This window comes from Camelus bactrianus, chromosome 26 (genome assembly GCF_048773025.1).
Source record: "Camelus bactrianus isolate YW-2024 breed Bactrian camel chromosome 26, ASM4877302v1, whole genome shotgun sequence".
Lineage (NCBI taxonomy): Eukaryota > Metazoa > Chordata > Mammalia > Artiodactyla > Camelidae > Camelus > Camelus bactrianus.
In genome coordinates, this window is record NC_133564.1 from 8121542 (window position 1) to 8136711 (window position 15170).

Consider the following 15170-nt stretch of genomic DNA (forward strand, 5'->3'; position numbering starts at 1 on the left):
CATCAGAAAGGCGAACTGTAACGAGCGCTGGCGAGGCCGTGGAGGGAAGGGAGCCCTCGCGCCCTGCTGGATGTGACGTGGTGCAGCCTTATCCACAATAGCCGAGATACGGAGACCGCTTGCATGTCCGCTGCCGGACGGCTGGGTGCACAGGATGAAGAATGACTCAGCTGTAAAAGAAGGGAACTCTGACAACGTGGTTGGACCTTGAGGACATTATGGTAAGTGAAGTCAGTCAAACGGAGAAAGACAAACACATATGATCTCATTTAATGTGTAATCGTAAGAAAATGAAAACTCAGAGAGAGCATGATGGTGGTCGCCGGGGGTGGGGACATGGGACTGAGGAAATGTTCGAGGGGCACCAGTTTCCAGCTGCGGCGGGAACGAGCGCTGGGCCCCGGCGTGCTGGGCGTCCCTTACTGGGAAGTCACTAAGTGTGTGGGTCGTAAATACTCTCAGCACGTGCAAAAAACTAACTGTGCACGGTGAAGGAGGTGTTCTCTGACCGTACCGTGGTAATCAGTTCAGAATGTGTATGTGTGTCAGGTCGTCACATTGTGCACCTAAAACGCACACAGTCCTGTATCAAATGTCAGTGACGCTGGACGATGTGTTACGTATGTACATGGGTGTCGCAGACACTGATCTCTTACTTCTATTTCAGCTTTGTGCTGCAGCAACATGCTCCACCGTTCTTCCTTTCACGCGCTCTGTAATAACCCATGTTGCGACTGTGCAGTAACTCACTTAGCTGGACACCTGTGGATGGATAGTTATTTCTTATTATAAATTGGCCAGGCAGTTCCTTGTACAAGTATCTTTGCACGCGACTCTGTAGGTGATTGTAGCAGCCACAACAAGCTGTCTGCAAGCGCCACCCCCATCTTTGGGTCCACCTAAGGCTCTCAGTCTCCCTTAGCTGTTCCTTGTGGTCTCATGACCAAGTTTTCTCCAAAGGAGTGTGTGTGGTGGTGTTTTTCTTGCTGTTCTGCTCCGCAGAATCCCGCAGGCACGTCTCTCTATTCTGTTTCTCATCTGGGAGGGGACCTCTGATGAACCGTCGTCACCTGGCTCCCTGAATGACCTCCTGGGAGGTGGACCACCTCACCAGCCTGGACACTCACCCTGAACTCCTGGTGCGTGAGAAACACACGTCTGGACTGAGCCACAGCGTCTGGGATCTGCTTGTTGCCCCACCTTGGTCTAACCTAATTGGTGCACCTTTTTGAAAAATAGGTTTCATGGAATCATCCCCCAAAGAGAGGGCACTGATTTCCATGCCCCAAAATAGTGTTTTCTGAATTCTGAGTAGCTTCTGTTGCGCACTAGATCCTCATCATGTCCGACAATGGAGTGTGTTACCCCCAGTTTTACACGTGAGCCTGTTTCTGGTTAGTGACATGTAACACTCCCTGAGATCATGGAGCTAAAAGGGGGGCAGCTGGGATTTCAACCCCGCATTTTCAGGTCACCAACACCATTTCTGCACCGAAAGTAGGATGCTCTTTAGTTTGTCTGCTGCTGCTTTTTTGTTTTGTTCAGTAGTTTGTTGTATTTTATTTATTTTTGTGTTTAACCATTTATAAATATATGTGTGTGTGGATATTTATTTAGTACAGAGCTTGTGTTTAGTTTTCTTTCAGGTTTGTTTTCATCTGTCATGCTAACAGGCCAGAATGTATCAGCGTTACAAAGACTGTCAGTCCACATTCCCAAACATGCACGTGGGGACCGTGTCTGTTGCACGTGGCCCCCCCAGCTTTGGAAAGCAGGCTGATTGATTCTCCCCTAGTTGAGCTGGCTTACGACAGCACCTCTGTGTATTAACTTGCAGTTACTTCACTGCCAGGCTGTTTTTATCACATTCTGTTTGTTACTGTCACACTCTGTTTAGGACAAGAGACTCTTCACTTCCATGGTTAGTAGTTCACGCAGTTGCATTTCATAAGTAGCATATGACTTTCTTACATAATTTGTTGTAATTTTACAGACATCACTAGCTAAATATTGCTTGGCTGTGAATGCTGCCTAAAAGTGTAAATACACATTAACTGATTTTTTAAAAAATTTTAGTGTGTACACAAAGTTTATACAAAGCTCTAAAGCTTGGGTCTTATTTTTATCTGTTTCAGATTTGTCACTAGAATCTATGCCTCAGACACAATAATAAAAAAAAGAGACCCATCTTCCTACCTGTAACTCACAGCAAATACGCAGGAAGATGTGATCACTGCTTCTGAATCTGACATGACAGCTGTAACAACATATGTTCACTTTTTCCGTAAGCCGGTACGTGCTCTCTGAGCGACGAAAGCCACGTGCAACACGTGTGAATGTTCACAGAGGCGCCCCCTGTCGTAAGGCTTCCACCCTTCTCCAGAACATCTGCTTAGGTCTTTTAAACACACACACGCGCCCTTTCCCCAGAACAGTAAGAAAAGATAACTTCGGTGTAAATCATTTTTCCCAATAAAACTTTATTTATATACATTGTGTCTCGGTAGGACACAGCTGAATTACTTCTACCCTACTCATAAACAAATTTATCTAAATTAGTAAGTACATGAATTCATAAACTTATTTTTGTCTGTGTGTCCTTTTGTTTTAAAGCTCTGAATTAACAAAAAAAGAGGAGGGTGGGCTGAGGGAGTAAAATCTACAATGAGAACGCGCAGCGACGCAGGACTGTGGAGGGAGTGAGACCTGGTCCTCACTGCTGGGAGGCCTATAGCCTGGCTTCTGTTTAGAGGGGTCAGCTCGTGGGGGTGCTTTATTCTCAAAGGGGAAAATGCTTTAAAGTAACTTATCTTCCTCATTTTTGTTATCATCAAAATACAAATTGTAATTGGGGAATTTCTGACCTGTCCCCAAATGATGAATCCTAACGATGTGGGAAATTCTCATTGTCTGTTTTTCCAGCTTCCTTTGCATCTGTGGGAGGCTTGTAGCCTGATTCTGGGCAATGAGCTGGAAATGGAAGTTTGCTGGAGGCCATAGGGGGAGATGAGATTTTGTGAAATTGTTGGCTTTCTAGATACAAAAGAGTGTGGCTGGTGTCACCTTTCTTTACTTTGCACATTTGGATTTCTTGCCTTAACAAGGTGTGATGGCTGGAACAATGGCAGCCAGTCTGCAGCCATGAGGGCAAGGACCAGCAAGTTGAGAGAAGCACGCCTTCCTTAGATGAGCCATTGATGAGCAACAGGGGTCAAGAAACATCACAGACCCTGTGAAACAGAAGACTTCAGAAACACGGGCGAGGCAGGCTCTAGGGACGCCCTGCAAAGCCGCACGGGCTTCCTAGTCTTTGTCCTCTGGCTCGTAACCACCTGCTGTCCCTGAATCTGTGGAACTGTAACAAGGTCACTTCCTCTGTGTTACTTGTTGAAATACTCGATCATAGATGCCGTTTCTCTGGGACGGGGTAAAGGAAGCCACAGCCTCATCAGTGCAGAGAGGCTGGGATTTTAACCCTGGCGAGCAGTGCTCTGGGGTGAGCAGCACGCACCGGCGTCCCTGACTCTGGCCCGAGTCCCTCGTTCCTGTAACTGACAGAAGGAAGCACATCCTCACACTCACAGGGACGGGAGGGGAAACGGGAGTGGGGGTCGAGGGTGTGCGGTTCTGTCCTGTGGAGTGAATCAGCCCCGGGGCTCGCTGCCCATGGTCCGTGGGTGACAGCCCCATGAGGCCCCGGACACCAGGCACACCAGCGACAGAGCCCCCGGCGGTCCTGCCAGCTGTGTGCTGCCCTTTCAACCCCAGTATCGCCAGCAGGCCAAGCCTCGCGGAGGGTCTCTTGTCGCCTTTGCGGGGCCTGAAGGTTGACAGAGCCACGGGGCGCGTCTGTCTGGTTGGCCACAGGTGCACAGAGGCCCGCATTCACCTGCTGGGTTTGGAGGAAAGTCGACAAGATGAGGTCTTAGCTGAGCCCTAGCCTCCCCCAACAACCATCCCTTGTCACCTGGAGACTCACACTGTGTCCATCCCGGACCCGAGCCCGCTGGCCACCATGGCAGCCTGAGTGCTGAGCCCCAAGGTGGGGCCAGCCCAGCCCTGCGGAGGAACTTCCTGAATCTGCCCACTTGTAATTCCACCTGCTGAGTTCCCTGTGCTCCTCCCGGGTGCGGAGACGTGGAAGAGGATAAAAAAGGAATGTTTAGAAAGGTGTGGTGGCGCCCAGGACCAGAACAGCCCAGCGTCCAGGCCAGGGATGGAAGGGGCAGAGAGGATGCCAGGCCGCCTGGGGGGTTCTGGCTGACACCCTACCCAGGCTGACCGTCCTGGGGACAGCGTTCCCAGAGGGAGAAAAGGGGAGGCGGGCCCCGTTTCGCCAGCAGTGCCGTCCAGTGAGGTGGACGTTGCTCTTCTGGGCACAGCCTCAGTCAAAACCCCTGCCCTCGTCTGAAAGTAATTCAGCCAAGACAAAGGGCAAGTCAGACCGTTCACTGTCATCACAACATGGGCCACTGCTGCAAACCCCTCCTCCATCACCGCGCTGTGCGCACCCCGCCGGCGAGGATGTGCGAAACTCACCGTCCTTCAGAAAGAGGGTCCAGCGCCCCCGGTTCGGAGTCAGCGGGTATTTGAGGACCCGCTGTGGGCAGGACGCTCCGTCACATCCCAGGTACTAATTCAGAGGCGGATTTTCAAGTCCCAGGATTAATCTCCAGTCAATTTTCAAGATGCGTAGGTAGAGAGGTCAGTAAGGGGCAGAACTCTCCCGCGATTTCCGCGCGTTGGACGAGGACCCACAGGGAGTCGCCGCGCTCCCAGGTTCCACCGCATGTGGTTCAGTATTCCTTGAGCGTATGTTGTGTGTGAGCAATTCTGGGGACGTTAAAACTGGTAACGGGGGGTGTGGGTTTCTCCTGGAATTCTTAACGTGTAGTAATCGTTTACCAAATGAAACAAAACTGTGTTTACAGTTAGAAAGACAGAAACATTGTAATTGCAGGGAAAGGGAGCGTTGATGACTCGATAATAATTTTTAGTGGAAAAAAAGTATGTTAAATCCAGAGGCCCCGCCCCCTCCTAGCCCTGCCCAGCCCGCGGCCCCGGCCCACCTGTCTGGCTTCTCTGAACTGCTGCTCCGCTGCCTCTGAAAGGGAAGGAGAAACCCACTTTCTAGAGACTGTTCGCTGGCCTGTGGGCGGGCGGTCTGGAGCTGTGACTGCCACCCGGGGTCCTAATGTTTGGCCTCCAGGGGCACTTGCTGGTCCGGGAGACCCAGACGCCGAGCGGGATGTCAGAACTTCGTTGCTTTGAGGCCACGCTGGGGCTCTGTGTTTATTATCGGTGGTTTTTATTTTGTAATAACCTGACTCTCAGGAAAATTAGCGTATCGTTCTGTTTAACTGCAGGGCGTTCGGCCTGACGGCCACTCAGGACGAGGAAACGGCCCGTTTTCTCCCAGCGCCGGGCGGCCGGGGCGGCGCTCCGGGCGGTGATTGCTGCAGGCGCGAGAGCTGAGCTGCTGCTCGCGTGTCATTTTCAGTGTTGTGAAGGTTTACAGGAAGAACTCCCAATTTTTTTTAATCATAAAAATAGAGGCTTGGTTGTGGTTTAGGGGGCAGAAAGCTCACTGATTTTAAGGCAAACCGCCGAGAAGCGTTACCAGCGTCCGCGTGCTGGCCCCGGGCCGCAGCCCCGGGGGGGCGCCCCCTCCTCGCACGCGGGGCGCTCCTTGCTCACGCTCTCCCTACGCCCTCCCCTTCCAGAGACTCACGTGCACGCGGGCAAACGAAAATAAATTCACACCGAAAAGTAGAAATCTAAAATTAAATATTTAATTAGAACTCTGATTCGCTTTAAAGGTAGGTGGCATTGCACAGGCTATATTACACTCTGTATACTTTTTTTTTTTGGCCAAAAAAGATACTGTTCATTTTAACAGGTCACTTTAATATTAATACATGTGTGATAGGATCAGAAGTGAGAGTCAGCTAGAGAGAGTACATTGTACATTATTGGGAAAATTACAGTTTTGTATTGTAAAAACATTTATTTTTTTTAACAATTTACCTACATTAATCAAAAAATTACAGCGTATTTAATAATTTTACAAATTCTTCATAAAAAATATATCTCTGTACAAAAAGGTCGTTTGCACCTACTTGGGGTCAGCAGCATGTGGTGAGACGGCGAGACAGACGGATGGGGGTGACCATGGGTTTCCTGATCGTAATGCAGCCTTCTGTTCCCCTTTGTTTATAGTAGCTTTTTTGTGTGGTTGTTTACAAAATACTTTACAGAAGAAAAAAATTATTGCAGCTAGCCTGAAGAAAGGCAAGGTGTGTGGGGACAAGCAGCAGTTTGCACAGCTCTGAAGCACATGACCTGTGGCGGGGCCCATCGCTCCACGTCCCGCGGCTCCCGGACGGGTCCTCCGGCCCGGCTCAGCAAGCGCTCGCGGGTCCGGTCTCACCGCACACACCCCGGGGAGGAACTAGGCAGGGCTCTCACAGGGGGTCATGGAGTCGGTTTTTTTTGTTTTGTTTTTTTTTTTAATAACATGCTCCAAACTGGCAACCAAGGACGCTCTGACTCTGCACGCGGAGGAGGAGAACCGTGTCTAGTCTGGTATGTGGCTTCTCGTGTGGTGTGCGTCCTGTCACTTCAGGACTCGGCAACGTCGTTGACCAGCAGGCGGGTCAGGGATGTGGAGAGAGACATTGATTCAGACTGAGTCAGCGTTTTGCACCTAGTTTGAGTGACTCAAACCGAGTATGTACACTCTGTGTCTATTTACACGTGGGAATGTATGTGTATGTACACCTGGGACGTCTAGAACCCTGTCTCCCTGCGCACAGCGACGCTCACTCCCCGCCGTCTCCCTGTGTCCCCACCCCCGAGGGTGTCAGGAGCGGGCTCGGGGGCTCCGTCTCGTCTGGGAGGAAAAGCCTCAGAGGGCCTCCTGGCTGCGGAGCAGAGCTCGGCCGCGATGCCAGGTTGGCCGGAGCAGCCTGCGCAGCGAACTCGGCGTCGGACAGCGGAGTTCAGTCCCGGGCGATCGGAAAAGCCAGGGAGGAGCGGGGGGCGCCAGCCAGGCGCCCCGACGGCGTCCGCCCCTCAGCCAGGCCGCAGGACGGCGGGCGCCCGGCAGGTCAGAGCGACTGACACGTTCCGACCCAAGCTCTGGAAGGAACGAGCTCTCATCCTTTTTTTTTTTTTTTTTTTCTCCATTTTCACTTTCGCACCAGAGGACACGCACACCAGTCGTAAAGGTAGGTGTGACGCGCCCCAAAGGCGACAGAGCCTCACTACGCCGGCAGGGGACGCGGGGAGGGGCATTTCCAGTAAGTGGAGTATGTTCTTAAAACCCAAACAATAAAATAAGCTTCGTCTTTTCAAAATGTTTTTATCAAACAGTTGTAAATAAAAATAAACATGATCTTCACCCTGACTTTGTTACATAGACATTCTCACTGCCACGCCTTCTACTTCATGTTGTGATTTTATCCACATGGGGGAATCACACCTATTTTGTTTATACTGAAACGCAAGTTTACCTGTGGTGAATTTTAAGCTGGAAAAAATCACCGGCATTTTCTTTCCACCTGGAATAATAAAGCATGAAACAGAAGACAAAGTAACATATGAAATAAGTCATCAGAAAGAAGAGTGGGTGTAACTCTTCTCTGCCTCCCAAGGAACACTTGATTTTTGGATCCTGAACAATTTCCACCGAGTTCAGGGCCTCCTGTGGTCACTGCCCTTTGATGCAACACCGGAGAGTGACCGCATGGCAAGAGACATAAACGTCACAATGCGGAAGGGAAGACTGTGTCGTGAGCCGGAACCCACAGGCCATGAGCTACCTAAAATAAATTACTATTCACATCTGTACACGGCAGAGAGGAATGGCTGCAGACCACCCGCGAGGAAGCAGTGTCATGTCGACAGGCGAGGGCGACGACAGGAAGAAAGGAAATACGTGGGAAATAAAAAGGCCTCTTTTTTCCTCCTTGGACGTCTTCCGTGAATACAGCACATCTCTGTAGCTACAAGAAGCAGTAACAAAATAAATCTCTTCAATACCATTTTTCCTTTGAAAACCTGTGCCACATCTGGGGTTTTTCCCTTTTTTCTAGCCTGCCAGCTGGACTGCAGTGGGATGCGTAGCTGGACAGCATGTGAGGGAGCTTATGTACAACGCGTACTGTGTATAAACCCCGGGTGAACAGTTTTATTTTGTTTATCAGAATCTTAGTCATTCGTAACACACTAGTGCAAAAAATTGTGCATCAAAAATTCTGCAGTGGGACAGCTGACCGGGAGACGTGCCGACGGCCGCAGGAGTGGACGCTGAGCTGAGCTGCGAGTCCCTGGAAGCTGGTCCGGTCCCGGGAGGGCAGAGTGAAGCGGCTGGAGGTGTGCGCGCCTACCAGGAAGCTGTCTTCTCGAGAGCGCTTTTCGTTTTTCTGGAGTACTTGTATTCATGGGGATTAAAAAAAGAAAGAAAGCAACCAAGCCCACGACGTGGCGCTGCCACTCCGCCCCGTGCCCGGAGGCTGCGTGGAAAGGCGTCGCAGCCCCGCAGGAGGAGGGGGCCGGGCGCGGGTCCCGGCGGGCGCGGCCCGGCCTGGCCTGGAGCGGCCGCCTCCGGAAGGCAGGCCCGCGGCTCCGGGCCCGTCGGCGGGACGCTGGGCGCTGCGGCCGCGGGGATGGGGGGGGGGAGGGCGGGTCTGCGGCACCGAGGGTCACTGCTTGTCCGTCCGAGGTATGGCTGTGAGGCGGCCCGGGCCCTGAGGGCTATACCACCGTGCACACTGTGTTCAGAGTCGTGTCGAAGCGCACGGCCTTCGCCTCGGTGGGTTTCAAGTTCGTGTCGTACATGGGGTTCTCGAAGGAGGCCTGCCCGTTGCTGCTCTCGTGCCCCGCGTAGCCGTTGTACTGAACCTTCGGCCTGGTTCTGCAGGGAAGAGGGAGAAGCCTGTCAGGAACCCGACCTCGGGACCGGGGACCGCCCGCGTCCCCGGGCCCGGCCAAGGCAGTGACCATGGGCGGCGGGGACGGCGGGCAGGGGCGCTTCCCCTGCTCGCAGAGTCTGGGGTTTGCCTTGGTGGCTGGGGTCATAAAGAGGGTCTCAGAACTGAAGTGTCTCCACACTCAGACTCATCTGATTCCTGCTGAGACTCCTGGCCAAGCGGGAGCCCCAGCGCCAGGTCCCAGAGGAAGCGTGGCGTTTTTGGGCCACACATAGTGACAACTCCTGAGGGACCGTCTCTGACTTGGGGGGTTAGGGGCCAGTATGGTTTGCTCCGTGCAGGGCAGGTGAGGACCACGGAGGAAAGGACCATGACATGCTGGTGACCAGGCACGGGTTCCTTTCTTCTGCAAAACCCCCGCGTCCCTCCCGGCCCAGAAACGGAGAATCCAGGGCCCCATAGGTCGGAAATCCTGGGGGCCTGATGGCCGGGGACAGACAAGACCTGGGCTGCCTCACTGCCTGCCCGCAGTCTCGGTATGGAGCGATGCTGGGAGTCACACTGAGGTTCGGTTCCCACCAGCCCACAGTACGAGTCAGATTCGTATAAAAACAGGTGACATCTCCCTCCCACTGCGTCGTGTAGTCTGCAACCTGTTTCTGAGCGTTACCGTCACCGAGGACCTAGTGCCGGACGTTTATGGAGTTTCTAAGGTTCGGACGACAGCTCTGGTGTGTGTTGAATACTCCCCTAATGCTATGCTGTCCTCAAGTTAAGATGAAATTAGAAGTAGTGCTTAATTTCTGCGCAACTATGTATCATTGTGTGGGCCTGTCTTTTCCAAGCATAAGAGGTGCTGAAATGGCTTTCTCTGAGGCTTGTACAAAGGCCTGCATCGCTGGGAGGAACTGGCCGACGTGTGGGAGGCCACCCAGCTCAGGCCGGGCAGAGGAAGCCCTGGGAGGCTGCCCGAGGGAGGCTGCCTGCTCGGCGAGTGTGAAAAGATGGGGAAATAACTTTCATGGACACATCTTTTCCTTGGGGTTACGCTGGATGCCAATAAAAAGCAAGGGTGAGTATGTGGGAGTTACAAAGTCCCGCTTTATGTGTTTCCGTACGGCTGTTACGTTTCCTAGAGAAACTTGTGAAGAAGATAGATTTTCAATTTATATTAAGTGAAGGATTTGTATTGTCAGAAGAGAAGCACCTCCAGCAGGCGTTTTATTGGACAAGGTGGTGGGTGTGTTTCTGCACTGACTGTACCTTTAAATAGCTCTGAGCTGGAACTCGAGGACAAGGCTCACCACACTTGTGTGCACAGGCTGTTTCTTCTCCAGAGTGGAAACAAGAATAATACAGATGTGCCAGGCTTTAACTTTGTGAATATTATCTGAGACTCCTTTCACTGGGTTACGTTTTTACAGCAAGAACGTTACCAACCACAGGGGGATGAGGACATCCTTGCACAAGGCTGATCCAATATAATTTTGAAGTAACATTCTTACTATCTTATGTTTCAAAACAAAGTATTAGAAAGTGCATTTTTTAAGCTCATTTCATTTAGAAAAATCCCAAACATCCTCACACCAGCTTTTTAAAACCAGGATTAAGTAGGAATATCTGTTAAATAAATAAATACAGACACATTAGCATTCCTTAATCTTATCACAGGGAATCAGAGTCTTAAATTATTTGCAGATGCTACTAGTCCAGACGGGACTTTAGAGCAGTTTGCCACATGCCAGCTTTCTCCAGGTAGTGCTTATCCACAATGTCTGAGGATTTAGCATTCCTCCCAAAATCTGGTTTTGCTTTTTTTTTTCCCTGGCATCCATGTAACCCCAAAGAAAGAATCAATCTCATTAACATTGTTTCTCCCCCAGTTTTGACATTTTCCAGTTAGTAGGGATGTGCCAGTTAACAGATACTTGGAGCACTTTCTCGAGAGGTGGACTATGACGCGACGTTGCTCAGCACGTAGTAAAAACTCAGTTTGTATTTGTTGAAGGAAGGAATAAAGCAACAACTTATAAACCATCGATTTGTGGGGCTGCACGGCCTCAGGGACGGTCTCTGCAGTCCCGCTGGAGGGGAGGTGCCATCTCAGTGTCCCTGAGAGCTGGTCGTGGAGCTCGAAAGTAAAAGTAAAATCATTCATCTCATCTTGTAACTGAACGTGACACATAGCACGTTATGTCTTAATCCCTTGATTTATCCTTTTAAACAGTTTTTTACTCAGAGTTACCTCACTGGAAAAGGATGGTAAATAAAGAAACCACAGTGAGACATGGCCGTAGGGGCGTCCCTAACGCAGGACAGGTCGTGCACAGAGCACAGACCTGTGAGCGCGGTGCAGGCGCGTTCCGGGCACCGGATCCATGCCCGCAGCACGCCCACAGGCGGCGCTCCTGCCCTACCTGTGTTTGTAGAGGTAAAAGGCCACCCCTGACAAAATGAGCGCGAAGAACGGGACCAGGATGGCGGCCGCGACAGAGCCGCTGCTGGCTCCGCGGTGGTGGTTCGAAGGATCTTGATCAGAGCTTAGGGGATCTGGAAAAGAAAAGGCACATTTAATTTGCAGACATTGTACAATGAAATATTTAAAATATTTAGATAGCTTTTTAAATAAAATTGTAAAAATAAAAATTCCTCCATTTCCACATAAAACCTTAGAATCACTGTGACTTGTCATTTGCTTCAGTTGGTGCGGGACTGGGACGTTCCAAGCACCACAGGCATGACACCAATGTACTTCCTCGTGGACGCTGCCTCTCTGTAAATTAACCACCGGTTTTTGTGGTCCTTCCATGTCAGCACATGAGTCACGTTTCACGTCTCATTTTCAGATGCGTTAATTCATCAGCTGCTGGGCGAGGGGAACCTGCCAGAGACCCGTTCTCCTAAACTCAGCCTCTGGGTGATAGGCACTTGAGCAGAATCAAGCCAACGGGAGGCCCCTCCCCGGGCACTGAAGGTGGAGTGGGTGAGGTGGAGCCTCCTGACATGGTTTGGACCTGGTTCCCGTGGCCGTGCTGGTGCTGGAGGCTTGGGGACAACCTTGAGTGCTCCCCGGGGATCGGCCCAGTCCATGGTGGCTACGCTCGGCCGCCCGGGAGAACCACATCAGTAGGTGTGCGGTGACAGTCTCAACTGCTGGGAACAAGGCTGGCCCGAGGCGGAAGTGCCCAGGGGCCCATGTTTCCTAGAGTCAGCGCCTTCGTGGCAGGGCCGTCCCGGCCAGCTCTCCTCTGGAACCCCCAGTGCCTGCAGGGGAACCTGGGACACAGCAGGCACTCGGTGCGCATTTGGGAAATGAAGAAACGGTGCTGTGTTTGTAGAGTCCAACACCCGCTGGTTTCCACTAAGTCACCACAGCTCACGCTCCAGGTTTTTGTGTCTCTCTCTGCCTCAGTCCAGCAAATCTGCTTGAGTTGACCAAAGCTATTTTCTGTTACCTGCAAACCAGACCGTGTACTTTGGCCATCGCAGATATCAGACCTCCAATTAATAAGCTCCAGGAAAACTGACGTGCCACAGGAGACCTCAAGTCACAACACAGGACAGCAAACAAGGAGGCCTTTGTGGATTGTACTGCCGACAGGACTCTGAAGCCGTGACGCTGTCTGGGGCACCTGGTTAATTTCAGTTACTCGTATTGTAATGGCTTAAAGGGTAATACATGCACATAGTTAATTAAAATGGCAAAGGTGGACATAAAGACAGTTGGAAATAAAGGGTCTCACTCTTTATGGTAAGCGGCGTTTTGTTTTTGTTTTATTTTCGTGTCAATCCAACAATATAAAACCAGTATATGTGACTCTCTTCCCTTCTCTCCTAAAATACGGGGGTACTGTTAATACCTTTTTGTATTTTGCTCTTTGAACTCAACCATGCACACCTGCGGGTTACTCCCACCCGCACGTGTGAATCGGACCTCGTTTGTTTAGGTGTGCGGCATCCTGTTAACTGAATTCAGCCAGCCAGCCAGCTTTCACAGGACGTTCAGGCCGCTTCTAGTCCTTTCCTGTAATACTGCCGTGAACCTCTTTTTCTACAGCAATACATCAGCAGGAGCCGAAATATTTGGGAATCATTGCCTAACAGAACGTGTAACCTGCAGTGTTGCTAAAATCTTATGCAATTGGTGTGCAGATTTCATTCCAACCACTGTGTGAGGAGGGCCATCACGGCCCCAGGACAGCCGTCTGGTCTCTAAGTGCCCCCTCGGCCCCCTCCTGAGCCGCCACCACCTCCCCTGCGTCCTTGTCTCCCTTGCGCTTCTTTACTTAAGAGGGGAGGTGAGCATCTTTTCATGTGTTGTAGGCCGGGCCATTCAGTTTTTTCTAAAGAGCGTTATTGAAAGGAGTTCACATTCTGTAGAATTCGCCCTTCCAGTGCCTACGTACAACTCAAGGCTTTTAAACTATTGCAAAATGTGTGTTTGCTGCTGCAGTGACCCCCACAGTCTACCGGAGGGCGTGCTGTCACCCCAGAAGAAGCCAGTGCCCTCAGCGCCCCCTCCTCCCCTCCCCTCCCCAGCCACCAGCTTGACGAAGGCGGCCACCCTCTGCACGGATCTGCCTGTTGGGGGTGTTTCACATAAACGCGATCACACAACATGTGGTTCTGGTGCGTGGCTTCTCTCACTTAGCGTGACGGAGCTGCCGACTCTGGCAGTGACTCTGTTCTGACCACTCGATGGGCTGACTGGAAGACCGTCCGCCGCCGCAGCGGGCCCCTCGTAGGCTCCCATCCACCAGGGATGAGCGTTCCCGCTTCTCCGCCCCCCGCCTCCACTTGCTGCGTGTGTCTGTGAGCACAGCGGTCCTGCTGGGTGTCGGGCGGCTCTGGTCTGCATCTCCCTAACAATTAAGGATGAACGAGGCTGAGCGTCTTTTCATTTGCTCACTGGTCTCCATGTGCCTTTGGAGGGGTGTCTGTGCAGATCACTTGCCAGTGTCTTCGCTTATTTGCCCGTGTGTTATTGAGCCGTGAGAGTTTCTATTTTCTGGGTACAGGACCCTTGTTAGATGCGTGATTTGCAGATTTTTCTCCCGTTCTGATTGTGTGTAGGGGAGACGGGCTTCAGCTGTGGTGGGAAAAAGTTTATTGTTCAGTTTCTTACACAAGTTTTTGCATTAGGGTTGCCTTTCAAACCGACTTGGTTTAGTATCCATTGAATGATAATCACTTTTTTCCAGTTTATGTACTGGCTGGAGACAATTAAGAGGTTGCTTATCTTTATCCATTAAAAACAAAACGTCGCCGTAGCACTCAGATGAATGGCGGTTGTTGAAGCATTACTTAAACACAGGCTTTTCTCATTAGTTGCATGGGAGACTTGCCTGTGACTCAGGCTACTTTGTGAGGCAAATTGTTTTTCCTGACACTAAGCTCATCATCACACAAGAAGGAAGATTACTTGTTCCAGCAAGTTGTCATTGTGTTGGATTATAAAGAAGTGGGGCAACGCAAACGAGTCTGCAACAGCAAAGTGGTGTCCGGCCGGGCTTGCGGGGGCACCTCAGACCCCTGCATAGCTTCTTGCACGCTCACTGGGGTGTCCTCAGACAAAACTGCTGGAGTGTGTGCCCCGGGGAGCGGGGGGGGGGGACAACCTCAGAGCCAGTGGACACGACCCACCGCGGGTGTCGGCCCAGTGCCTCTCATTCTCTCATTTCCTCAGAGTAACACAGCCCCGCTTAAAGCGTCAGCTCAGCCACTGCTGCCATTATAATTTAAAAGCTCCTCTATTTAAAAGCACTCTATTTTGAAAAGTGGATTTAGAGTTTTTTATGATTACTTACCCGTTTTGGTCAGGGTTTTGTTTGTTTTTGTTTTTTCAGTATGATAACAAACAGGTTGGTATATATTTCCTCGGGAACCCCTGAGGAGCTGGAGCAAGTCTTTGAAACGAGTTCATTGGTGACAGTCACACCAACATTACACTCGTGTTCCTCTGGAAGGCTCCTCTGGCATCAAAGCCTACACAGCGCGTCCTCTCCTAGAGCCGGTATGTCGGTGGCAGCCCGTCACTGAAGGACAGAGTGGCCGACACCGTCCCGGGGACGCGTGGAGCTGGTCTCCTCACCACAGACGCACCTCCCGCCTGTGTCAGCAGCCACGAGGCGAGGACTCGCCTGTGCAAAGAGCTTTAGCCGCAGAGGCTCGTATTGTGTCTAAATCTTTATAACAACCAGGAGCTGACTTCTCCCCCGAGATTCCCAGGGAAGAAAC

General features: G+C 51.4%; 1 protein-coding gene across 1 annotated transcript in view; it reads right to left on the reverse strand.

The window, feature by feature from the left end:
* Positions 1-5770: 5770 nt before the first annotated feature.
* Positions 5771-15170, reverse strand: part of CSMD1 (CUB and Sushi multiple domains 1) — a 1327842-nt gene continuing 1318442 nt past the window's right edge. The window contains exons 69-70 of the mRNA XM_074353379.1: positions 11351-11483; positions 5771-8917 (exon numbers count right to left, since the gene is read on the reverse strand). Of these exons, the coding sequence (XP_074209480.1) occupies positions 8758-8917; positions 11351-11483 (293 nt within the window). The 3' untranslated portion in view covers positions 5771-8757. The remainder of the gene's footprint in view (positions 8918-11350; positions 11484-15170) is intronic.